Source organism: Typopeltis vanoorti, chromosome 6, assembly GCF_054136105.1.
Source record: "Typopeltis vanoorti isolate ZY-2024b chromosome 6, IOZ_Tvanoo_1.0, whole genome shotgun sequence".
In the NCBI taxonomy this organism is placed as follows: domain Eukaryota; kingdom Metazoa; phylum Arthropoda; class Arachnida; order Uropygi; family Thelyphonidae; genus Typopeltis; species Typopeltis vanoorti.
Window position 1 is genome coordinate 149,797,543 of NC_143554.1, and position 27,343 is coordinate 149,824,885.

Below are 27,343 nucleotides of genomic sequence, written 5' to 3' on the forward strand. Positions count from 1 at the left end.
ATACAATTTGGTCAGCTAAATTCCAGATTGTCAGTCCCTCCTTGTTTATTCAGTATCTTGGTAGATATCCAACAAGGTGCACCACAAGAAAGTGAGGATTGGACATCAGGTCAGAAGCCCTGATTGGTTATCCATATTCCCCAAAAGGTCACATCTTCCCAGTTATCTAGCTTTGACCTTTAAGCACTCCAATAGATTTTATTAGAAATAGAAATCTTTGATAGATTTCCATATGACAAGCTGATAATTAAACTGGAACCGATGAAGTTAAATAGATTATTACACTGGATTGGAGATTGGCTGTCTGATAGGTATCGCCAAATTTTGTATTGGGGTAGGGGTGATATCTTCTTTTTTACTATGTATTAGGCCTTACTGACCTATTACAGAGCTGACTTGAGCTCCTCTAGGTCATGCCCATCCTGAGGATAAAGTGACTAGTCGTATGGCTGTATGTTCATGGGGCCAGTTTGCCTGCTTGCAGGAGGAAACATCTCAGATAAACTGGGGAGAAAAACCCTGCTATCCATGCCCAAGACCGACTAACTTGGCTATGTCTGAGAAAGATCCTTAAGCTCCTCGTGTTGGTGATAGGAATCGAACCCAGGACACATCTTTCCCAGTTATATGGTTGCGAAGCGCATAGCCAATAGGCTAACTGCGTGGACTGGGGGGGGGGGGGGACATCTTTAAAGAGGAAAGTCGCATCACTAGTAGTGTACTCCAAGGGTCTGTTTTGAAACCATTGCTGTTTACTTTATATGTTAATGATATTGGGAAGGGCTTGAATCATGATATACAGTTGTTTTACAGATGATTCAAAGTTGGGAAGAACTATAACAATTATGGATGTCGTAGCCTTGCAAGTGGACTTGAATAGACATTGTGAATGGACAAATGAATGGGATAACAGTTCAGTGTGGCCAAGTAAGAGGTTTTAAAGTTCAAAGGATGTTTTAGAAGTGGAGATGGGGGGATGTTGGTGGATAGGAAACTTGAAATTTTACGTGCAATTTTCCTAAAATGGTGAGCACAGCATAATGTTTTATAGCAATGATGCAGAGAACACTGACATGTAGGAGTAAGGATGTTATGATTCCATTTGTATAAGGCTTTTGTTAGACCACATACATATAGATTGTTGTGCATAGATTTGGAAAACTAGTTTTCAAAAGGATGAGTAGTTGTTGAAAAGGGTTCAGAGATAATTAACTAAAGTGGTTTCTGGTATCTGGAATGTTCAGTATAAAAATAGAATGAGGGAATGCAATTTGCAGATCTCAGTGGAAAGAAAGAGGGGGGGGAGTTGGTACAGGGTTATTACCACATTAATGTGGATCAGATTTTATGTAGAATGGGTGGGTGGGTGGGGGAAAGGGAGAGAAGAGGCCATCCCTGGAAGCTGTATAAGGAGGGGGAGTGAGGAGTAGTTTTTTTTTTGTATGAAAAGTGGTGGTTTGTTGGAATGTGTTACCTGAAAGTGAGGTGACTGTGGAGACAGTGAATGCATTCAAGTCATGGTATGATGAGCTGTGTGTGTGTGTGTGTGGAGAGATGGAGTATCCTGTGTGATGAGTCAGACTCCAAGGATCTGGTCTATTTTGTCTTTGTTTTGGTGACACCAATTATGCTGAGCTAGTACTCCTGTAGTTCTTTTATTAGTTCCACTTCTTTTCCATTGATTCTTCTTATGTTGATTATGAATACCTTAAATTCTGGTGATTTTGAGTTTGTTTCAGTGGCTGAGTATTTAGTGTTCACTCTAGTTTCCTGACAAAAACTTTCCTCTTAAAAACAGGATGATGTCTCCAGCTCCAACTGCCATCGTATTCTCATTTTGTGCCTTTCATTTTCACAAGCTTGACTGTCCTTTTTTCTTTGTCCTGGTTTGCTGGGTGGATATTGTTTCCAATTGCCTTTAACAAACTAAGATTGAAATCTTACTGTAGTTTGGGTGAAAGTCTTTAAGCGAGAGATCCACCAGCTCACTTATTTGGGCTTGGAAAAAAACCTTCCCGATTTTTTTTTTTTTTTTTTTTTTTTTCAAATACTCTAACATTACAATGTTTGAGAAATACATAACTATATTATTATTAAGAGAGGCCACCAGGGAGGCCACAATATATATGTATCAGATGTCCAAAGAATAACAAATCTGCATTTTGAAGACCGATACAAATCTAACCTGAGATTAGCATCAAAGGTAGAGACTGAAGAATTAATTTACAGTATATATTCTTGGAAGTTTACTGAGTAATTGCAGATTTCAGATTACACAAATAGCTGGTATATGACGTATTGTTGCCAAGAAAGAAAGTGCCTTTCTGCTCATTAGACTTCAGATAATGTGAAAAGATATTTAGCTTTTAAGATGGCTTCTAGGTGATCTAATATTTAGTCCACTTAGAGTATTAATTATAATTATTATTTGGTGGCATCTCCATGATGAGTCTGGAGACTCATCATGGGAGATCCAAATTAACCATTATACACACAGATCCTATCATTGAATCCATTCACCATCAAGGAACTCTCAATCAATTTTGGCAATCCATTCCACGCACTCACCACTTTCCACATAAAATCTGGTCCCAATGTCCCTACTAAACACATTCTTACACAACTTCCTTCTATCTTGTCTCCCACTTTTCTGCCTATTAACTAAACTTTATAATCCACATACCTTCAACCTATCCTTGTAAGGAGTATTCCAAAGACCCATCTTAGTCACTTATCTCTGAATCCTCTCTACCACTTCCTGGTCCCCAAGAAACCCAGGTAACCAAATCTGTACACACTAGTCAAGATGTGGCCAAATCATAGCCGTATAAAGAGGGATAATAACTTCCCTGTCTTTAATTTTTAGCTTGTTTTCAAACATTCAAGTAATCCTTAGAGCTATTTTACTAACTTTTGCAATATGCCCTCTGCACTTCAACTCTTTGTCCACCATTATCCCTAAGTCCTTAGCCTCATCAGTTTCCTGCAATTCAATACCATCAATATAATACTACGCAACCTTTTCAACACGAAGTGCATAACATTTTGCAACATTCAGTTTACGATCATTATCCTTTGCCCACAGTGCCAATTTATTTAAATTATCTTGCAGAAAATCTACATCACCTTTATAAACTATTGTTCTCCCAACTCCACCATATACTACTCTCTGGTGTCTGACCTTTAGTCATCTTCCTATCCTGGCTACTAGCATCATATACATTTCCATGTGCTCCAGTTTTAGTAATAGTTTTCCATGTGGTATTCTGTAAAATGCCTTGGCAAAGTCAAGTAGTATTGTGGTGTAGCCATTACCTTTATCCAATTCTGCTGTCACTTTATTATAATATGTGAATAAGTTACTAAGACAGAATCTACTCTTTACAAAGCCATGCTGCCCACTGTAGAGTACCACATCCCTATCCACTCACTGTTGTATTTTACGTTTCATCAACTTTTCCAATACTTTGACAACTCCCAATATAATTGGGAGTTGTCAAAGTTTTCTACCTCTGTCTTGGAGCCACTTTATGCAATGGTACTATCTTACCCTCTTTCCATGCACTGGATAAGTATTAAACTTAACACAGTTTATTGAGGATGGCTTTGAAAGAGGGTTAGCAACAGGGGCTGTGTTTATAGATTTGACAGCAACATATGACACACTAAATCTTAGATTGCTTCTAGTCAAAATTTACAGCATGACAAACAGCTATTGGTTAATGGAGATATTTAGGTCATTTCTGTTCAGCAGGAGATTCTTTGTTGATTTTCAAGGAAAAAAGAGCAGATAGCGTATCCAGAAAAAGGTCTACCTCAAGGAAGTGTGCTATCTCCCCTCTTCAATATATATATACTAATGATCAACCTATAAACCCACTGTCAAGAACCTTCTTATATGCAGATGATTGGGCAATAGCTTATCAAGCAAAATCCTTTGATAACATTGAGAAGCAGCTTGCACAAGAGTTAGAAACCCTTACAGTTTACTATAAGGAAAACCAACTAAAACCAAATCCCAGTAAAACCCAAATGTGTCTTTTCCCCTCTCAATAATAGGGAGGCAAAGAGAGAGTTGAATATAGAATGGAATGGTGTGAAACTGGTCAATTATCCAAATCCAACTTACCTAGGTGTTACACTAGATAGGACCCTAAATTATAAGCGACACATAGAGAAGACAGCAGCTAAAACTCAAACACATAATAATATTCTGCGCTGATTAACATCATCTCGGTGGGGTGCAAATCCACAAGTACTACACGTACCTCTGCACTGGCACTCTGCTTGTTGACTGCCGAGTATGCTAGCCCTGTTTGGGAAAGATCACCACATGTCAAAATTATTGATAAGGTTCTTAATGAAACATGTCGGCACATTACCGGCTGCCTTATGCCTACAAAAATTGACCATCTATACTCACTGTCTGGTATTGCACCTCCTCACATCAGAAGGACTACACAGAGTAGATATGAGCAGAATCATCATTTAGTTGTTGTTTCCGCTCATATCTAAAGGACTACTGTGTAGTCCTTTTGATGTACTGCAACATGTCCATATGGTATCCTTTGTATGGACACGTTGCAGTACATGACAGGCTAAGATCAAGGAAAAGTTTTATTCACTCGGTGGAAGCATTGGTTGATTCCATGAAAGCTACAAGGTTAACAATGTGGCAAGAACAATCTCCAGAGGCTCTGAACTTAAACAAATCTCTTCCTTCTGGCTTACATCTTGACTGGCAAAGATGGAAGACATTGAATAGACTTTGTTCCGGAATGGGCAGATCAAAACAGAATATGTCCAGATGGGGCTACACAGACAATGACAGTTGCTCATGTGGTGAAACACAAACCATGGATCAACTTCTGCAATGCTACTTAATAGACATTAATAATATATGTACCCAAGAAGATTTAATGCAATGTAATGAAACAGCTTTAAAGTATATTAGTCACTGGATGAGTGAAATTTGACATTTTATGTTTTTACTTAATATTTCATGCAAGTGGCATTTTTGTCTTTTAATGTATGCTTTTAATCCCAATTATTTTAATGTCTGTTTCTTTAAACGTATGCATTTAATCATTTATATGTATGCTCTTACATTTTCTGTAGTTTGCTCATGAAATAAATAACCCTCTTTCCACTCCCTGCCAGAGCTGAGACTTAGATTGAACAACTTCGTCAGAGGCAATGGCAGTTCTCTTGAACATTTACATAGTACATGGGCTGATATGCCATCTAATCCCACTGCTGTGTTTACATTCAGATTTTTTTAATATGCTCAGTGCCTGCTGTTTATCTGCACAGACAGCCTGAAATGAACCCTCTCCCTCAGACCTCCTTAACTTCAAATTTTGTTGGTTTGTAATTCTTTAGCTATCATCAGCAATACCTCACTTCGTATCCTGTTTCCTCTATCCTCCCTGAAAATGCAGTACCCTTTACATTCTATCCCTGTAACTATATCATTTTCAGTCAAGTAGATATTGCTGTTGCCTATAATTTTTGGCCAAGTTCAGCTTACCAATGCCAAAAACTTCTCACCCTTATTACTGATACAGGAATTCCTGTCCATGCATTTCAACATTCATTTGTACCCATAGTTATCGTTGTACAACGTCGTTTCTAACTCATTCAAATCGGAAACCTATGAAATCTCCCATTTGGATTGCATAATCATTACTGTACATATGCTGATTTATCACAGGGGTGGCCAGATACATGCTTTGATTTCATCCTCCCTAATATCTCTAGTTTCCGTAGTTTTGCACTACCATACTCTTACTAATCAACACATTCTCCAAACACTTAACTCCATAACTAATTAAATGTAGTCTGCCAGGCATATATAAGTGCTTTTGTCCATCAATTTCACTCCCTACATCAATAAACAGCACACCATTCCTTTTGCACAACCTTCTCATTGGCCTTCATCTCATTTCTCCTATTATCATACCAAGGCAGCAGACTCACAATCTTTACTTTCTTACTCTTCATTAGTGTGCTGGACACTGACATAACTCTTATCTATAAATCATCATGATGATGATGATGATGACCAATTAATGTTACAAGTTTTTGAATTTTCATTATTATATGCATACCACCATGGAGTCTAGAGACTTGTTGAAGACCCAAACTATTTAAACAATATCTTCCATATCTCTTTGAACTAAATGATAGAAAAAGCACTCGCAAACAAACACTACTAACTGATTCCACTCGTTCACTGCTCCAAGTGAAAGTCTACTCTTCCTGCCCTTGCTAACTACGCTGTTACCCATGAGATGATTTCTTGTTCTGTCTCTCTAGCCAAGTGCTGAAATATTTTCTCTACATAAGTCCTATAAAACAGTTATAGTAACTTTCTACCCTATTTGCTGTTTGGTGCTTACCAGCCAACTTTTGCAATCCACAATCCCCCAATCTGTCATAGGAAACATTCCACCGACCACTTGCCATCTTGATCACTCATTTCTGAATACTGTCCAGCACAGGCCCTTTTTGTACTGGGGTGCAATGAACCCAGGCAGCACAATTTAGGGGCGGTAAAATCAGACACATTCATAAAAAAATAGGGAATAAATAATACACTGAACTGTTTGTGCATAGTTCTTAAAATCGCTTACGACAAGTATGTCACAAGAAAGATTAAAAAAATTATCCATATTAAGTATAGAAAATAAAATATGTAGCATTCCCGAAGTACAATAACATGTTATTGTACTTTGGGATCTTTCAATTTTTAATGGAAGGGGGGGGGGGCACAAAAATTTTGCACCCAGGCAGCGCAAACCCACAGAACGGACCTGGTCCGGCACATACTTATCATCAAGAAACCCAGATTACCTTGACCACCTTAACAATATGCTCTCTGAACTTTAACTCTATCTGCCAAACATCTCCAGCTTAATCAGGAAACTGTACTCGAGTTTTCTGGAGTACAGTTCCATCAGTGTGGTGCACAGCTTGTAATCTTTTTATCCCAAAATGCATAAATTGCACTTTTTGTTTTTCACATTAAACTTGGCATCTAGTTATTTTTTGCCTATACTATCAATCTATCTGTATCATACTGCAACTACTCTACACTGCCTGGATTAATAAATATGCTACCCAATTTTGCTTCATCAGCAAATACCTAAATATTTCCCTTTCAAATCATTCCTTATATTATTTATGTACAAATTATAGTAGTGGTCCAATTACAGAGCCTTACAAGCAGTGCACTAGCCACCTGTTTTCTCCTGGATTCTGCTCCTACATATACTAATCTTTGGTATCCATAAATTAGCTACCCTAGAATTCACATCATCAGTTTCATATCAAACCCCATTTGTTCCAATTTGTGTATCCTTTCGGACATCTTTGCAAAAGCTAGCAGCATCATTAGGTCAAATCAGCTTCTGTTGCTATTATAAAAAGTTAGTAAATGAAGTAAATTACTAATGCAGAATTTACTCTTCAAAGTTATACTGCCTCAGTGAGTCATATTCTTATTACTCATTACTGAATTTTTGTCTGACCATCTTTTCCAATAGTTTTACCGCCACCACTCTCATGATACTGATTGGTCACATTTGCTACTGCTGTCTTAGTCTCCTTTATGCAAATGAACCATTTAGCCTTCATCCAGCTCCCTTGGGACTTTTACAATGCTGTCAGACTTAGGCGATACCAATTCTATTGCACGTTATCGTAATGTGCATAATTTGGGAAGCAGAAGCTGAGTTATCCTATAAATCTAACTGAAAATTTTTGTTCAGTTTCTTTCCTAGTTTGATTTTAACTAATCGATAACTTATGTACAAGAATTATTACCTCTCTGTCTCTCTAATTACAAAAGCAGAATTGTCTCTATATTTAAAAATAAAGTTAATGAATTTTGTTATAAAAATAAACAGAACATAATTTTCTTCTATAATAGATTCATTGATGAGTTGTCATTTTGTCCCTCAATTTAATTATGTAATAATTGGGCATATTCTTAGTACCCCCCCCCATAAGAAATTAAGGACTAAGACTTTTGTCCTAGTCTTTCATTTTTGTGTTTCGTCTAATTTCAGAATCATGAAGAATCTTGTGAAGGACCAGTGGTTAACAGTCCTATCTCTCCACTAATACTAAGACAGACAGATTATGAACCACAAACTCCACCAGACAGTTCAACCGAAGGAGATGCAGATGGTCACCTTGAGGAAGAATATTTGACAAAAAGTGTTCTGGTAAATAAGTTTTGTGCCATCTTTTTGAAGAAACTTTGATTTCAACTCCTGTATCATTACTTTCCCTATCATGCTTATATAAACTTCATTATGCTTGTTCTTAATTTGATGTTTAATTACTAATGTATGGGGAAAAAAAGGACAAGTTACAACAGAGAATGCTTTCTTATTCAACTATAAGTGGCTGATAATCTTTAACTCGGCAATCATTTGTTACTTTTTTCTGAATCAGTAAGAAAAAGTAATTTTTCTTTCTCTTAATATTTTTTCTATTCTGCTCTTTTGCCAGTTACAAAGGATTACACATACATGCACCAAAATTGGAGTTATGTAATTGAACTGAATTTGTTTCCTGACTTTATTCTGCTATTCAGTATTCTCTTACTGAGCATTTGTGAGAATTTAAAAAGATGTACTTCCATTGTATATATATTTTCTTGTTAATGGAGGTACAAGGGTTGTTTGAAAAGGTTGGTAAATTTCCAATAGATGGTGACACAATTCATTCATTCATAGCAGTGTCAGCACGTATCACTTTTTCACAACCCCTGGCAAAATTTTAGCCACATTCAATGCGTAGTTCTCATTTGGCAAACATTAAAAATGACTGTTTTCATTTTTCATAAAAATGGAGAAAAATGAGTTTCATGCAGTGATAGAACACTTTTATTTGAAGAAGTGGATGGTTGCACAGATCAAAGCTCAGTTAGATGCAGTTCATGGGGACTCTTCACCAGCATTAAAAACTATTTATTTTTTGGATAAATGAGTTTAAACACGGTCGTAAGTCCATCGAAGATGAAGCACGCTCTGGACACCCGACTGAGGTCACTGCGAAGAAAATTATTGACAAAATCCATGGTATCGTTATGGAAGACCACCGAGTGAAAGTGCATGAGATTGCTGAGATTGTAGGAATCTCAACGGGTGTATAATATCCTGCACAAAAAATTGCATGTGAGAAAATTGTGTGCGCAATGGATGCTGCAATTGGTGAATGTTGATCAAAAACTCGTGCATAAAGACATTTCAACACAGTGTTTGGCAATGTTTAATCGCATTTCGCAGGATTTTTTGCATTGATTTGTGACTGTAAATGAAACTTGGATCCACCACTATATATCTGAGTCCAAGCATCAGTCAAAACAGTGGGCAATGCCCGGTGAAAGAGCACCGAAAAAAGTGAAGATCATTTTGGCAGGTGATGGCCACTGTTTTTTGGGATTCCCAATGAATTATCATGATACTCTATTTAGAAAAGAGCAAGACAATAATAGGAGTATTATGCATCACTGTTTGACCGTTTTAAAGAAGAACTAAAAAAAAAAAATGACCAAGATTGGTGCACAAAAAAAAATGCTCTTTCTGTATTCTCTGGACTTTGCTTTGTGTGCCACCTTCTTGTTCCCAAACTTAAAAATTTGGCTCAGGAAAAATTTTCTTTGAATGAGGATGTCATCAAGGCTCTCAGTGACTATTTTACACAGTTTGACAAATCCTACTTTTTAGATGGGATCAAAAAATTGGAAATTTGCTGGACCAAATGTGTAGACCTCGACAGAAGGCTATGTTGAGAAATGAAGGTGATTTTTTTCCAAAAAAATGTGTTTAATTTATTTTTTTACTAATTTTAACTTATTTTTTAGCCAAACTTTTCAAACGACCCTCGTATATTCATAGCCTCATATTTCCACAATGCTAGATCAGCAGTAACACCTATTCTGACTACTAACTAGAGGAATCTTTAGTTTGGCTGTCCTTTTACTACAATTTCCTGAGTTAACATGCAGTTGTGAGGTTAGCATGACATTTGTCCTGTATTTTGAAAGGCCTGATTATTTTCTCCTTTAGGAAGCGAGAACTTTTTATAAAAGCTAGATGTTAATAAGGCTGTGGGACTTTATAATATATCCCCACTTATTCTAAAGGAATGTGCCAAAGAGTTGACATCTGCCTTGACATATTTTTTTAATATGTCTTTCACTGGGTCAAGTTCCTAAGGAGGACAAGATTGTGCTGTTTCATAAGGGAGGTGATAGAACTCAAGCATCAAATTATAGGTCTGTGTCATGTGTTGAGGTTAACTTCTTGGAGAAGCTTGTGAGAACTAGGATCCAGAATTGGGTTGACAACAATAGCATTATCTTTGATGGACAGCATGGATTTTCTAAAGGAAGGTCATGGTTTAGTAATCTACTTACTTATTACAATAAAGTGACTGCTTCCTTGGACAGAGGAGAGGGATACACGTGTATAGAAGCTTAAGTGCTGTGAGGACATCATGTTGGAGGCTTAATGGATTGTATACAACACTCAGAAAGCATTAAAACAGAATTTAATTCTGTTTTGATTCTGTGAGGACATGATGTCCTCACAGCACTTAAGTCTCTACATACGGATTCTAATCATTCATGGAGAAGATATAGCTCGCAAATCCAGACAATACAGTAAGTCAAAACTATGACTATCTAGGCAACTAAATAGGCAGGCCTTTTTAAAAAGATGTCGGGATACAAGAGTAATACCGAACTCTGTTAAGCTAAAGATCAACTTTCACTCCAAAAAAGCCCTCCACATTTATAACCACGCCAGCTTGGCACTACTGAGGGAACAAATCGCCGCTAGTCGTGCCACCCTCTCTGTGACAAACGCTGCCATTAGCTCCTTACAATCGGAGCTCTCCACTGTACTTAACCCTAAACTTTGGTCTATTCTCTCTGGCATCTCGGAAGCTTCTGCACAGAAAGAATTTCAAAAATAAATAAATAAATAAACATATCAAGAAATTTAAGAACCTTTGTAAAGCCAAGCTGCAACTGCAAATTCAACTGCTCCAGACAGTAGTTAACTTATTGTCCAAAAGGCTAAACGATGATGCCGTCAGTGCCCTAAGCCTCGGCCACAATTTCGCGGTCACTCTGAAAGAAGTGCCGGTGCGTAATGTGATGTTCAACGTTGAATGCAGGATCTGTCGCTTAGCGCCGGAGATAGCACACAAAATCAGACTTGACGTCGCCAACATCCTCACCCAGTCTTCAACTCCAAAAAGTAATTTATCGTCTTCCCAATGCACTGATCTCATGAAATTACGAAAAGAAAAAAGTATCGTCATCACCAGAGCTGATAAGGGTAATACCACGGAATACAATCGAAAAATGGAGATTATCCTCCGAGATTGCTCTACCTACACCCCACTAGAACACGACCCCACAAAAATACAAGCAAAAAAACTTACTTAAAAAAGTGTCTTCCTGGCCCTCGGAAATCACAAAAAAACTCGAACCTTTCTGTCCCCCCCTGAATATACGGTTGACCAAAAATCCACAAACCCAATTCCCCACTAAGACCTATAGTAGATGCCACTAACACCCCTTGCTACACACTGTCAAAACAGTTGGCCAACTCTCTGACCCCCCCTCACTGGACGTTCCACATCATATATAAAAAAACTCTACCCATTTCAAAACCCTCATAGAAAATTTAACCTTAAATAACAGACATATTGGTAATCTTTAACATCTCCTCATTGTTTACCAATATTCCTTTAATTGATACCTTAACACTCTTAAAAAACGTTTTTCTTTCTGACATCTTAGATTTCTTTTCCTTTGCCATCTATTCTGGTTATTTTTCTTGGAAGAACAAAATCTACAAACAGACAGAGAGAACTGCCATGGGTTTCCTCCTCTTGCCAATTTTTTTATGGAAGATTTTGAAAAACGAGCCATAGACTCAGCTCCTCTCAAACCTTCTATCTGGCTAAGATATGTAGATGATGTGTTCTCTATTTGGCCTCATGGCCCAGACACATTACTCTTTCCTCAGTCACCTCAACAGCCTAATTCCAAGAATCCAGTTCATGATGGAAAAGGAAAAGAACAATTGTTTACCCTTCCTAGACACCTTAGTTACACGCCTTCCCAACGGTGCACTTTCCTTCACGGTATATAGAAAACCCACGCACACAGGCAGATACATTCACAAACTCTCCCACCACCACCCTGCTCAACAATATGCCATTATTAAAACTCTTACCAAGAGAGCCCACTCTCTTTGTTCCAGTGGAACCGCCCTTACAACTGAGCTTGACCACATACACAACACTTTCCTCTCCAATGGCTACAGCGATCACAGCATTAAAAAAAAATAGTCAAGTCCGCCCCCATTCCCTGGTCTTATCTTCAGAAAGAGTTTAGAAATGCCATCACCATACTCTACATCCATGGCACATCTGAAAAAAATAGCCAAGATTTTATAAAAGTACAACCTACACGCAGCATTTAAGCCCCACCACAAACTTGTTACCCTTATCTGCTCTACAAAAGATCAGCTCCCTCCTCTTAGTGCCTGGAGTCTATAAAGTACCTTGTTCCTGTAAACTGGCATACTTTGGACAGACAGGCAGATCATCTACTATCCGCCTGGAGGAACATAAGTCATACATCTGCAACCACGACTATAGTCAGACAGGCCAGGCTGACCATGTCTTGGATACAACTCATAGGATCTCATGGAAAAAAAAAAACACCATGCTCCACCACAGCAAATTCAAAAGAGGGAGACTATTCTTAGAATCAGCAGCAACTCTCAAGAATTAACCAAATCTTAACAAATATGGTTGCATTAAGCTTCCTAAGATTTGGGAAACACTAATCACCAGATGTCCCACTTTACATTCCATACCACCTACAACCGCCCTTAGAGGGCGCCCCACCTAGATAGGACTTTAGTGTCACCCACGTGGTTGGGCTTAGTATTGTGTGTTATTTGTATTTATGTTACATTAGTTTTTTTGTAATCCCTGAAGATGTGTCATTGACTGAGACGAAATAAGGAAGAATTAAATTCTGTTTTAATCCTTTCTGAGTGATGTATAAGTTGCTAGTCAAACTAGAGCAGATGTGATTGAATTATTAGATTAGTGCATTGGATCAGAGACAGGCTATCTGATAGGTATCAGCAAGTTGTGTATGGGGGAGCAATATCCCAGAAAAGGAAGGTCACTAGTAGTGTGCCTCAGGGGTCTGTTTTAGGGTCATTACTGTTTAACTTGTATATTAATGATATTGGTGAAGATTTGGATGGAGATATTCAGTTGTTTGCAGATGATTCAAAGTTGGGATGAACTATGAAGAATAACGAAGATGCTGTGGTTATAAAAAGACTAGAATAAATTGAGTGAATGGGCACGGAAATGGGGATGTGATTTCAATGTTGCAATAATAAAGGTTTTAAAATTTGGGAAACAAAGATGGAATGGAGAATTTATGCTTTATATTGATATGTTGTCGGAGGTGGAGGAAATAAGAGATCTTGGGGTGATAGTGGATAAGGATCTGAAATTTAGGGCACACATTGCCAAAATTGTGAAGACAACACAAATACTTCTGGGAATGATGCGAAGGACACTGACTTATAGGGAGGTTCTTCTTTGATTGTATAAGACTGATTAGGCCACACTTGAACTACTGTGCCCAGATTTGGTCACCTGGTTTTCAAGAGACCTACAGGGGTCATCCCTGGAAACTATTAAACTGATTCAATGTGTCCACACCCACAACACACTCAGACAATGCATTCCACTCACCAACCACCCTCCATGCAAAGAACTTACTCCTCTGCTCACACCCTGCTTATACAGTTTCCAGTGATGGCCCTTTGTTCTACTCCCCTCTCCTATTCTATGAAAAATGTCTTCCATGTTGACTCGACTAGCTTATGTCTCAATCATTCCCCCCCCCTTCCTCCTATTCATGAGGCTCTGCAACTTACATTCTCTGTCTGTCTTCATACTCCACATTCCAAAGACTACTGACTACTTTTGTGAATCTTCTCTGGACCCTTTCCAACATATCCTCATCACTATGAAAATCCCCGCGGCCAAATCTGAGCACAATAATCGCTATGAGGCCTGATCAAATCTTATACAATGGAATCATAACCTCTCTATTTTTGCATGTCAAGGTTCTCTGCATCGTTGCCATTATCTGATGTGATGTCTTCACAACTTGTGCAGTGTGGCCTCTAAATTGCAGGTCCTTGTCCACCGTCACTCCTAGATCTTTCATCTCCTCTACTTCTGTTAAAGTTTCCTTACCAAGTGATACCAGTAATCTTTGGAGAGAACTGAGTCAATCAGTGCTACAAACTCATTCTCTTTATTACTAATGCTCTTGGCATTTTGCATAGACAAATTCCAGTGCATTGCTAGTATTCATATAGCTATTATTACTCCCTTTCCCTGCATACTTCATTTTTTCTTTTATTTTTTATTAAGTATATCCCCTACACTATTGACCTCTCTTCTCTCAAATTCTTTTATCTACTGTACTGCTCCAAGATGGTGCAGTGCATATCTAGTCAACACTTAGCTTTACAGTATAGTATACACCCTCATTTCTCAAGCCACTTTCTCCACATGGCCATCCCCTCTTATGTTCCACCCCTGCAGTTAATTTCCCTGCTCTAATACACTCATTTGCCCAAAAAGCAAATCTCTCCCAATTCTTGTGTTCAAATATAATCAGTCCCTATACAGTTCCTTTCTATTCTCAAATGTTACTCCATGCATTCACATTTTCCAAATCTCTTCCTACACATTCTCACTATCATCTCATTCATTGTCATTGGTTTTCTCCTCCACTCTGCATTATCAACCAGAGACAACATACTCACTATCTTTTCTCTTGCATGTTTCTGTTTCACTATCCTTAACATAAATCTCAAATCTCTTGCTACATGATTTACAATTCCTCTCATATTATTCATGTCAACCATCACTATCATCTCCTCTACATTTTTACCTCACTTGATTACCATTACCACACACTGTTGTGTGTCTCCATAGCTCAGTTGATATAGACGAAGCCCTTTGGTCGGAAAGGCCTGGATTCGATTCCTATCAGTGATGTGAGGAACCTTTATCTGGTCTCTTTTGACTAAAGGTGAGTTAGCCAGTCTCATATGAAGGTAGGAGGTTTTCTTACCCGGAAACTCGGATTTTTCATCCCTCAGAACAGGCAAACTGGTCCCGTGAACACACACGGATTTACAGTCATAAAATAGATGCTTAATCCCTCATTAGGAAGGCTCAACCAGTCCTAAGGAGACCATCGAGGAATGGGGATAATAAATACGAATAAATAAACTGTATTGTTCCTCTTAGAGTACCCAAATTATTGAATCTCGAATTGTGACAGTTTCATTCATTCTTTTTTCACCAGCATCTCTTACCCTTTCAGCTTCCAGTGTCTCCCCCTCCCACTTCTTCCTCTCATCTCTCTATCCCTTGCTTCCCCACACTCTTGACTTTCCAGTTTCTTCTCCTACTCTTTGTCTTTCATTCTCTCACATTCTTCTCTCATACCTACTCTTTTTATTCTCCTCACACTAGTCAACCTCTCCTGTCTCCTAATTCTTCATTCAACATCCTTAACTCAGTCTTCATGCCTTCCATCTCCTTTCTTGGTAGGTCTATTTTTCTCCACATATCCTGCTTTCACCTAGCATTCATTTGGAAAATCACAGCCATGAGACGAAACATTTCCCTCTTCCACACTGTCCAAGGTCAGATCCATGGACGTTCTCTTCACCCTTTAATGGCACTGTTTTTAGGTCAGCACTTACCTATTTCCAAAGCAACATCTGCCTTACTGCATCCCAAGATTGAAAAAATTATTGTCACTCTACATTTCCCACTGTTTACATTTAATGCTCACATAAACATCCCCATTTCTAACCTGCCACATTTTTAACACAGGAGGTACATGCCACATGCATAACATGTGGCATGTACCTCCTGTGTTAAAATGCAGTCTTTCAATGGTAGTGGGCTGGGGAAAAATGTTAGATCTAGCAGCTGCCAAGATGGATACGAGCATAGTTAGATATAAGAAAGACAATGAATTTGTAACAAAAACAACACCAATCATACAAAAAAACAACTCAGTATTGCAAACTTAAACTGTTATTAGTAAAGATATACATACACCAAGAAGTTCTCTAAATACTAATACTTTTTTTTAGTACTTTATTTGTGCATGCTAGCACCCTCTCAAAAGAAGTCCACTGATAATTGCGTTGATGACAGAGTTCAGTGATTGCTATCACACTTGAAGTGCACAAAAAATTTTGAATGCTCCAAAAATGTTGAGTTGTCATATAGTTGACAATTAGACAATTTCTGCACATCCTCTTTTTGTCCTTCTTATTAACAGATTTTTGGAATGTGCTTTTTGAGTGACTCAGATATTGGCAACCTGACTACTGTCTGTCTGTGCATACCAGAAATGCACTCATCTAATTTTGAATGTGAAAACTTACCATCAACTGTTATTTAGAGAGTTGCTCTGCTTCGTTTTGGGTGTTTTGAAAAGGCATAAAAAAAAGCAACTTTTTTTGATTATGCATTTAAATCTTAACATTTATACATCTTTGTTTTAGGAATCAAAAAACAAGGAGATGGAAGACCTGAAACATAAAGTGAGAATAGCAGAACACACCATTCAGGTATTTTCCAGGAATTCATATTTTAGTTATTAAACATAACTATATGTGATATTAAATGATAATTTGTTTCTCTTTGGCAATTTAATAGTAATGAATAGTTGTGAATATTGATATAATTTTATTTTATGAAAAAAAAAGAGAGAAAAAAAATCAAAGAGTTTGAGAACATGAACCAAACCTTGGAGATTCAGTGGCAAGCCTTGAAGAAAACCCTGATTGATTCAGCCATAGAAGCATGTGGTGAGGTTGTCTGCAAGGATAGAAAATCAGAACTCCATGGTGGACACAGGAAGTTAGAGGCGGTGAAGGAAAAGAAGAAAGCATATCCAAAGTTCCTGGCAAATAAGTCAGCTTTTTCTCTTAGAGAATACAGAGACAAATGTAAGAAAGCGAAACATTGTGTAAAACTAGCTAAACAAAAGTCATGGGAGGACTTTGGCAAGAACATAGAAAATAAATATCAAGAAGATGGTAAGATATTCTGGAGATTGTTGAAGAAGCTTAGAAATGATATGGAAATAGACAACAGAATCAACAAAGCTGATATGGTAGGAAATTCTTATTCCATATGAATTGAATAAATTCATGTGGAATAAGAGAGAAATTAGTCGGAACACTAAATTAGCTGTATACAAGACAGTGTTCAAACCAATTTTAACTTGTGGATCTGAGAGCTAGGTCAGAAATAAAACACTTGACCAAAGACTAGAGACTGCAGATATGAGATTCCTAAGAAAGATTAGACGTGTGAACAGATGGCATCAATGGCGATATCATATTAAAAACGAGGGTATTTGAAAAGAACTTGACATTGTCAGCATTCAGGAATGTGTTTGCAGAGATAATCTCAGGTGGTATGGTCACTTAAACAGAATGGACAAGGAAAGATTAGCAAAACAAGTGTTCTCTGCCAGGTTGGCAGGAAAACGACCTAGAGGATGACCAAGGTATAGGTGGATTGATATGGTACAAAGTGCCTTAGACGATAGAAATTTAAGATCTGATAATGTTGGAGTCTTGACAAGTAACAGACTGATTTGGAGAAAAATTGTAGATAGGAAGTTAGTAATGATATAAATTTTTCATGTAGTACTATCATATTCTGTACACCCCTTGGGGGTACATTTCAGGAATTTGATGATGATTTTATTTTGATTGTTTACAAGTTTAAATGTTATTATTAAATTGGCAAACTAATTTAAATTCTTTAATTGCATTTAAGTGATGCAAACTACCATTTTTTTTTATTTTTTCATAGGAAATTCAAAAGGAAAACAAAGATTTGAAAGAGAAAATGAGAGCAACTGAAAATCGAATTAGTGGTCTTCTCTATGATATTGCCATTTATAATCTGGTGGGTGATTTTAAAAATGTTGGTTCACAAATAGTTCTCTACTTTCTGGGTGGTTTCTTTGCTAATGTTTCTCTCTTTCTCCCCTCCCCTTTACTTTAACATTTTTTTCACTTATGCTAGATGAAATGTTTTACTATAAAATTTGTTATGATTAGCATATGATTTTCTACATAAAAATGAAAAACAAGGTGGTACATATCACTTTGTTCAGCACGTAGTTATATGCTGAACAAAGTGATATGTACGCGATATTATGCGATACTATACTTATAGTATCGCAAAAGTAAATTTAGCTTACAGTTGAACATACAACATAGTATAGTAGAGTATTTAGCATTTAGTTGTAGTAGTTCCCTGGCACTATTTGAATGCTGGCAGCAACCACCTTCAAATTTCAAATGGCGTGTTGCCAAGTCCTCCTCCATTTCAGAACTATTTTTGCATAACATACTACAGGATTTTGTGGCATGCGGTGCTTGGGGTATATATGCATTCCAGTAGTTGCATATGTGGTTGGTGAGAGAGAGAAGGGGGGGGGGGGAGTACATATATATATATGCACAAAATGTAAACAATGGGAAGAACTTAGTGAGTTAGATAATACCATAACTGACTTCATTGCATCAGCCGTGGGAGAATCTTAACCTAGAGATATAAGTAGTGTGATGATAGAGGGTGAGAATAACGAGTGAAATATGAATGAAAAAATAAGAGTGGAAAGTTTAAACGATTGAAGCTTTCGGAGATGGTCTTAATTGGGAGGATGAATGGCAAGCAAACTTGCAGAGAGATAGATGAGGTGGAATGTCTCAGGAATGAAAAGAGAAATGTGAAATGAGATTAGGCGAATGGAAGAGATGAATGCAAGGTGAATCAGAGTGTGAGTGAGAGTTCTGGAAATGACAGAGGAGGAGAGAATATAAACAGTAGAAGAGAGGGAATGAGAGAGAGTTATGAGAACAATAGAAGAAGAGAGAATAGAAACATTCAGAGATGGAATGAGAAGAATGCGAGGGAGTGCTGGAACCAGGTATAGAGTGATGGTAGGTAAGTAGGGGAACACAGAGAGAAAGGGTTAAATTAGAGAGAGGGACACAGGTAAGCAATCAAGGAACAGTGATAAGAGGTTTGATGTATGGAGACTCGATGATCCGTGGTGTGCAAGAGGAGTGTTTGCCTGAAGGAACGATAGAAAGTGTGGCTATGGCAATTAAGTGGGGTAAATGGGTGGATGAGATTATTGTGACGGTGGGCACGAATTACTTGAGAGGCAGTGTAAATTGGGTGGCGAGAGATCCGAGATTCATGCTTGAGGTTGTACAAAAAAAAAAAAAAAAAAAAAAAACAGAGAAGAAAGATTGTGTGTTTGTTGCCCAGGTATGATAATTAAGAATTATCAACACATTAGCACAAGTAGATTATATTTATTGTATCGCCAGATATTTCAGTTTGAAAATTACAAACTATCATGACATTTTTTTAATTTATTTAAGAAATCAGAAGAGTTTTTCAAAAAAGAGTTGCATCCACATTACTTAAAGCCCAGCTTGCCTCATCTAACATATCTCTATCTGAAAAGAAAACTCTACATTCCCTAAGAAGCAACAGTCACCTTGTTATCACTAAAGCAGAGAAGGGAAAAGTGACAGTAATTATGGATTCTTCAAATTACTAAAGAAAAATTTCTCTTTTATTACAAGATCGCTCAACATACCAAGAACTGGTATGTTGAGTGATCTTGTAGTTAAGTTTAGATACAGTCGCTATAGAAAGGTTAAAAATTCATTTTGCAAGACTTTCTAGGTTTTATGGTCTACCAAAAATCCACAAGACAGACATTCCTCTGCATCCTATTGTAGACTGTATTGATTCACCTACTTACTGCATAGGCAAATATCTAGTGAACTTATTGAAATCGCAAATCTTGATCTTTTTTGAAAAACTCTTCCAATTTCTTAAATTGAAAAATGTAATTTTTTAATTTATTTAAGATACGAGTATTTCATGTGTCAAAATCTACAAGCACATAGAAGGAATTGTCATAGAAAGTTCACTTTCTCCTGCTCTAGCCAACTTTTATTTGGAGCATTTAGAAGACATCCATTTTTCATGTATATACCCACAATCTTCATTTTGGGTTAGATGTATAGACAACATTTTTGCATTAAGGTATTTTAACATCTGTTTACAGAAAACCCACTTTTACTGGACATTACGTTCTCATAGAATCTGCTCATCATCCTTCTCAAAAGACAGGAATCATAAAATGTTTAATTCGACTATCTAGAACCAATTGTTCAACTCCCCGTCAGTTACAGAAAGAACTACATGACATCTGTTTGAATCCCTCAAACTAAAACAACAAAGAATCTATATGTCGAGTTCCAATCCCATATATATCTGGAATTTCAGAACCAATTTCAAGAATGCTGATGAAATATGATCTAATAGCTACTTATATTCCTATCAATAAAATATCCGCCTATTTCCCATTGTCTAAAGATAAATGCTCAACTATCTCTTCCTGGTGTACACCAAGTTCAATGTAACTACCATCTTTTTTACTTTTGACAAACTGGATGCTCTACAGAAAAAAGAATACAAGAGCATCAATCTTATATTTTTCACAACAAATTCGATAAATCCAGATTGGTGCAACACGGAATAGTGACAAACCACAACATTCTCTGGTCTAAAACTCGGCTTCTATACAGATGCCAATATAAATTTGGACACCTGTTCAAAGAAAGTGCTGAGGCCTTCCTTCAATACCATAACTTGAACCGGAATGACTGCATATCCTTGTCAAAAATATGGGAAAGTTTGATCCCAATAACACGTTCATTTTTTTTTTTCTCTTTTAGATGCTACATCTGTCTACTGACATCATTAATATAATTTTATAAATTAGGTTTTTTGTATGACATCGTGAATTTATACATGTAATTTATTTCTGTACTCTGTTTGCATTTCTTCAGTGAAATGATATCATGATTAGCAATGTAACATCATGCGACTCGTTCTAATTTTGAGTGATTAATTCTTTGTATTCTACCTTGTGAAAGACTGTTTCCTGTCAAGCCACTCATGGTAGTTTATTTACAAACCGAAATATCTGGCAGTATATTAAATATAATCTTCTTGAGCTAATGAGATAAAATGGTTATCATTCCGTTGTATAAGACTCTGATCAGACCACACTTAGACTATTGTTCTCAGATCTGGTCCCCATGATTTCAAGGGATAAATTAACTGTGGAAAGGGTACAAAGATGGTGTTGGGACTATACAATGTTAGTTATGAGGAGTGTGAACTGCAGAGTTTGGTGGATAGAGGAAGAAGGGGTGATGTAATTGAGACTTGTAAAGTGTTGAGAGGTGGTTACAGGGTTGACACTGGGGAATTCTTTCGCTTGGTTGAACAGCGGGAAGGAGTCATAACAAGGGGCCATCCCCGGAAGTTACAAAAGGAAACTGTGAGAAAGAGGGTGAGGAGGAGAAGAGGGTGAGGAGTGGTTTTTGGTCATATCATCAGACAAATTGATAATAACTGAGATGACATCTCTCCCCTTAGTTGGAGAGACTGACCATGTGGTTTTGACTTGGAAGATGAATAGACATGCGCAGGATTATCAAAAAAAAAAAAAAATTGCATATGTTGAATTATATAGCAGGTGATTATAATAATCTTAGATATCAACTTGGGGCAGTTCCATGGAGGGTGGAATTGGAAGCCCAGCATATCATTAGTGCTTGGGAAATTGTGAAGGAATATTTGTTAGCAGCAATAGTAAGCTGTATTCCACAAGTGAAGAAGAAGACACAATTTGGAGTAAAGTAGATGAAAAATAATATCAAACAGGAACTGCAGGTGAAAAAGAAGTTATGGAAGAGATATAAGGAGAGAGGATGGAGAACAATTGCATGAAGAATATAAAACTCAGGCCAGGAGCGTGACTAGTATGTTGAGGAAGGCAAAACTGTAATATGAAGAGAATGGCACTAAGATCCAAAGAAAATCCTAGGGAGTTTTATAGCTGTGTGGCCAGCAGGAGGAGAAATGATTGTGGAAGAATGACATTGTGGGATAAAAATAGGAATATAGTGACTGATGCAGAGGATATAGTGGAGTTGTTCAATGAACACTTTGTTAAAGTATTTCATCCTAGAGAAGTAAATTTTAATACTAGAGTGGGTCGAGCACGTTCAAGGTTTAGAGGTGCAAGAGGAGAGTGTGTTCCAAATACTGAGTACTCTGGATGGTATTTCATCATGGGTGGCCTTGCTTTTCAATGGAATTCTGGCTACAGGAAAGGTACCCAAAGATTGTATGGAAGGTAAGATAGTGCCATTGCATAAGGGTGGTAGTGTCTAATTATAGGCCAGTTTGATTCATCAGTGGTTGTTGGGATCTTGGAGAAATTAGTGAGGACCATATACAGTGTTGTGCAGATGAGGGTAATGTTATCTGTAACAGTCGACATGGATTGTTTCTTATAATAAAGTGACGAGAGCAGTTGATGAGGGAAAAGCATATACTACCATTTTTTTGGATTATGCAAAAGCATTTATCAGGGTGCCACATTGATAAGCTGATATTTAAGTTGCATCACATGGGTTAGTCAACTGAATTCAGGATTGGCTGTCCGATAGGTATCAGAGAGTTGTGTATGGTGGAGCAGTATTATCAGGGAGGCAGAAGGTTAGAAGTGGGGTCTCACAGGGCTCGGTGCTGGGAATTGTATTGTTTAACCTTTATATCAATGACTTGAATTGATATAAAGAAATTGGATTTGAATGAACTAGACAGATGGGCAAATAAATGGGAGTGTTGGTTTAATGCAGCAGAATGTAAAATCTTGAAGTTTGGGATATATTGATTGGTAGCTGCATACTTGATTGGAGGAAGTAGGGGAGACAAGAGATTTGAGAGAAAAGAGCTATAGTTCCATGTATGAGACCCTGACCAAACTACACTTAGGCTATTGTTCTCAAATTTGATCCACAGTTAACGCTGCAGAGGCGGATAACAAAGATGGTTTCAGGACTGTACAATGTTAGTCATGAGGATCGGCTGAGGGAATGTGCAGAGTTTGGTAGATAGAAGAATGAGAGGTTACATGACTAAGAATTTTAAAATGTTGAGAGAGGGAGTTACAGGGGTTGACACTGGGGAATTTTTTTGCTTGGCAGAAAATTGGAAAGGAGCGATAACAAGGGGCCATCCCTAGAAGTTATGAAAGGAAGCTGTGAGCAAGAGAATGAGGAGTGGTTTCTTTGCATGGAAGGCGGTTGAACAGTGGCATGCATTACCTGATAGAGTGGTGAGAGCAGAAACAGTCAGTGAGTTCAAGGAGTGGTATGATAGATTTTGTGTTTCCTAGGAAAGACCTCTCACGATGAGTCTTGATTCCATGGAGGCCTGAATAATAATAAAAATAGTGAAGACCATGCCCTTATGCTTAATATTGCTGTTACCTACGATACACTACCCTAGTTACTACATTACTGAACATCAGTAATGTAGTAACTAGGGTAGTGTATCGATTTCATTTATGTTCAAACTTGAGTTTGAACATAAATGAAATCATGTATATGATATATGACATGCTTCTTGGGATGCTTAAGGGTCAAAGCTGTGTAACTGAGAGGAGACATCCACATAGCCTTTAAAGGAATGCGAGAACAACTAGGACTTCTGACCTAATGTCCAATCATCACCTTCATGGTGCACCATGTTAGATATTTCCCTAGATGCCAAATGAATGAGGATGGGCTGGCAATTTGGGATTCAGCCAACGAAATTGTGTTCTTATTGGCTTAAACCAAAAGTCAGCTACTGGAACAAATCCTAAAACACACCCTAATTCAACATCACCAGAGTTCAAGATCGGTACTATCAACATGAGCCTGAATGGCAAAGAAATGGAGCTACCTGAGGAATTGGATAAGTAACATATTGACACAATAGGGATAACAAAAAATTATGATCTTTCTGACCAATGAATACATAATGTTATATTCAAGTAACGACAATCAAGGAAAAGGAGTAGCCATAGTATTCAACACTAAATATGAAGTTAATCTTGATTGCTAAGCTATATAAAGCACAGTCATGTAGGCAGATATCAGAATGAGGAACTGTACAGTGCAACTTATTTGTGCCTTTGGTAACACAGAAGATAGAGAAAGCAACTGACGTGATGAAAAATGAAAAGTTGGTCCTTGTTGAGGATCTAAATAGCAGAGTACAGATGATTGTTAGGCATACAAAAATATTCTGGGAAAAGTTTTTTCCAGAATATTTTTGGAAAAAAAATGTTGGATTTCTGCTCAGGACATGGACTGGTTATTACTAGCACAATGTTCCAACATAAAAATGTGCACAAATTCACATGGAGAGAAGAGGCAAGGAATAAGAAACGTCTCATTGACTACGTTATTGTTGGTAGTGATGTTTTCTCCCTGGTGCAGGACACCAGAGTGTACAGAGGATTTGAAATTGGAAGTGATCACATTTACTCTTGAACAGGATAAAATTGAATTTTATATTGAAAAGAAGAACATGTAAGAAAGTTTTAAAGCGAATAAAGGTTGAGCAGATCTTAGATGTGAACTGTAGACTAAAATACATAAACATTATTGAAGAAAAAAAGAGTTTGAGAACACGAACCAAACTTTGGAGATTCATTGGCAAGCCTTGAAGAAAGCCCTGGTTGATTCAGCCAGAGAGACATCTGGTGAGGTTGTCTGCAAGGATAGAAAAATCAGAACTCCCTGGTAAACACAGGAAGTTAAAGAGACAGTGAAGGAAAAGAAGAAAGCATATCAAAAGTTCCTGGCAAATAAGTCAGCTTGTGCTCTTAGAAAATACAGACAAATGTAAGAAAGCTAAACACTGTGTAAAACTAGCTAAACAAAAGTCATGGAAAATCTGGAAAAAGTATACTTCAAGGTGCCAGGGAAGAGAGAAGCTATTCAAAATGCTACAGTTGTATGGTGTCAAGGTGACATTATATCCAGCAATACTTAGTCTTTATTTGAGTTGTAAGTCAGCAATTAGAATTGAAGGATGTACAGGAAGATGGTTTTATGTTAAATCTGGTGTCAGATAGGGATGTACATTATCCCCCTCTGTTATTCATCTATGTTATACTCTATGGATCACATTATGAAGGAAAGTGGTTATAAACCTGATCAAAATCGGAGATATTAATCTCAGCCCTTTGCTTTATGCAAATGTTATACTTCTAAATAAATCTGCTACAAGTCTGCAAGATTCCCTGACTAAATTGAATAAATGTTGTAATAGATATGGTATGAAGGTCAGCAATAACAAGACATAGACAATGAAAATAGGCAGAAGCATTTAAAATATCAACTACATTGTGCATGGAGAACCTATAGAACAAGTAAAACATTTCAGCTACTTATGCACGATTTTTAGTGGTAAATGAAACACGGAAGTAGACAACAGACAAAATTGTAGAATGGAAGTTAGTAATGATGCAAGTTTCATGTAGCACTAGCATATCCTGTACACCCCTTGAGGGTAAATGTCAGGAATTTGGTGATGATGTTGACTACCTGCTTCTTCAGGAGAAATGCAAAATTATATTAGCACTTATGTAGCTATGGGAATGGAGTTTGCTTCCATAGTACTAAGCTGTCCGAGTCTAGATTATTTTAAGTTTGAGCCAGTTCCAAATTAGTTGATCTTTAGCACAAGAAAGTCAGCTTTTCTTATTTCTCAGACTTGGGTTTTTAACCCAGCAGCAGCTTTGCCATCCTGGTTGGTCGAGTGGTTAGTGTATCCGCTCTCCAGCCAAAAGACGCTGGGTTCGAATCCCGGCATGGGTGGTGGTGGTGGTGAGCAGTAGATTCCATTGGTGTAGTTGCAGATCGTTGTATGTGATGGAGATGGAGAGTTGTATAGTTGGTACCCCTTCCTCGATGAGTCTTTGGACTCCATGGAGGTGTCATGTAATAATGACATGGAATCTTTACAAGTCTCGCCCTCGCCTTGCTAGCTGGCACTAGGCACAGAGTTGTTCGAAATTGGACAAATCTTCTTCATTCCAGCAAGTTCAAATTTGATCGCATTTTCCTTGAAACGTGAAAATTCTGTGAAATCGTCCAAACCTGAACTGATCAGACTGCACTGATATATCCAAGCTTGAAAAATCAACAATAGATCTCTCACTGTTTTCAAAATATACCCATTAAAAATTTAGGACACCAGATGGCAACACTCTTCTACTATGATCTCTTTCCTTGAAAATCTCAGATTAATTCATAACTTAAGCTCATTTTAAGTTATTTAGGGCTAAAGGAGCTCTGCCTACTTCACTTCAGGATTAAAAAAGAGAATTTAAAGTTAGTTATCCTTCTGTACCCTCCTGAGCTGGACATCTCCTTTTCACAGAAATTCTCATTTCCTTGTGGGTTGCCAATCTTCAATTTTTTTTTAATCTCATTTTCAGGATGAATTGCTTTCAAGTAACATTCAAAATAAAAACAACTGTTGCAAAAATAGTTATATTATAACTTGTGAATGAAATTCCATTGGCAAACAAAGTATTATAAAGGACCAAACATGAAATTTTTCTTCTCAATGAGTATTCAACCATATTAACATATTTAAATTTTTCAAAAAAAAAAACAAAACAAATGAACAAATATTCACCTGCCGTTATTGATGAGTTATTGCATAATTTCATTTCTGATTGTTTTCTGACACATTTAGAATATATTTTATTATATTATAGATATTATACTGTTTATTATATGATATTATGTCCACTCGGTTATCCTAGTGGCTATGTGCTTCGCAACCATATGCCTGGTGAAGGAGTGTCTTAGGTTCAATTCCCGTTGACGACATGAGAAGCTTAAGGATCTTCCTCAGCCATAGCCGAGTTAGCCAGTCTTGGGCATGGACAGCAGGGTTTTTCCACCAGTTTATCTGGAGGGTTTTCATCCTGCAAGCAAACCAGCCCCCGAACATATGGTTTACAGTCATGAATATCACCCTTAGGGGATGCAGAAGTGGAGTGGCCAACCGGCTGTGTTAATACACCAGTAACCCCTCCTAATATTATAGAATTCATCTACATAACAGAATTGGAATACATACAAGAATGGGCTATCCTTTTGGACAATTTAATTCACTTATCCTGACCAGCGCTAAATAAAACTAGGGAGGTGGGGAGGTCATGTTATCCTTAGCTTTAATTTAATTGTATGTATTC

The 27,343-nt window shown here is 37.4% G+C and overlaps 1 protein-coding gene across 1 annotated transcript in view; it reads left to right on the top strand.

The window, feature by feature from the left end:
* Positions 1-27,343, top strand: part of LOC150106096 (uncharacterized) — a 138,891-nt gene that overhangs the window by 102,432 nt on the left and 9,116 nt on the right. Inside the window, exons 9-11 of the mRNA XM_090394629.1 lie at positions 8,073-8,231; positions 16,674-16,739; positions 17,998-18,093. Of these exons, the coding sequence (XP_090250755.1) occupies positions 8,073-8,231; positions 16,674-16,739; positions 17,998-18,093 (321 nt within the window). The remainder of the gene's footprint in view (positions 1-8,072; positions 8,232-16,673; positions 16,740-17,997; positions 18,094-27,343) is intronic.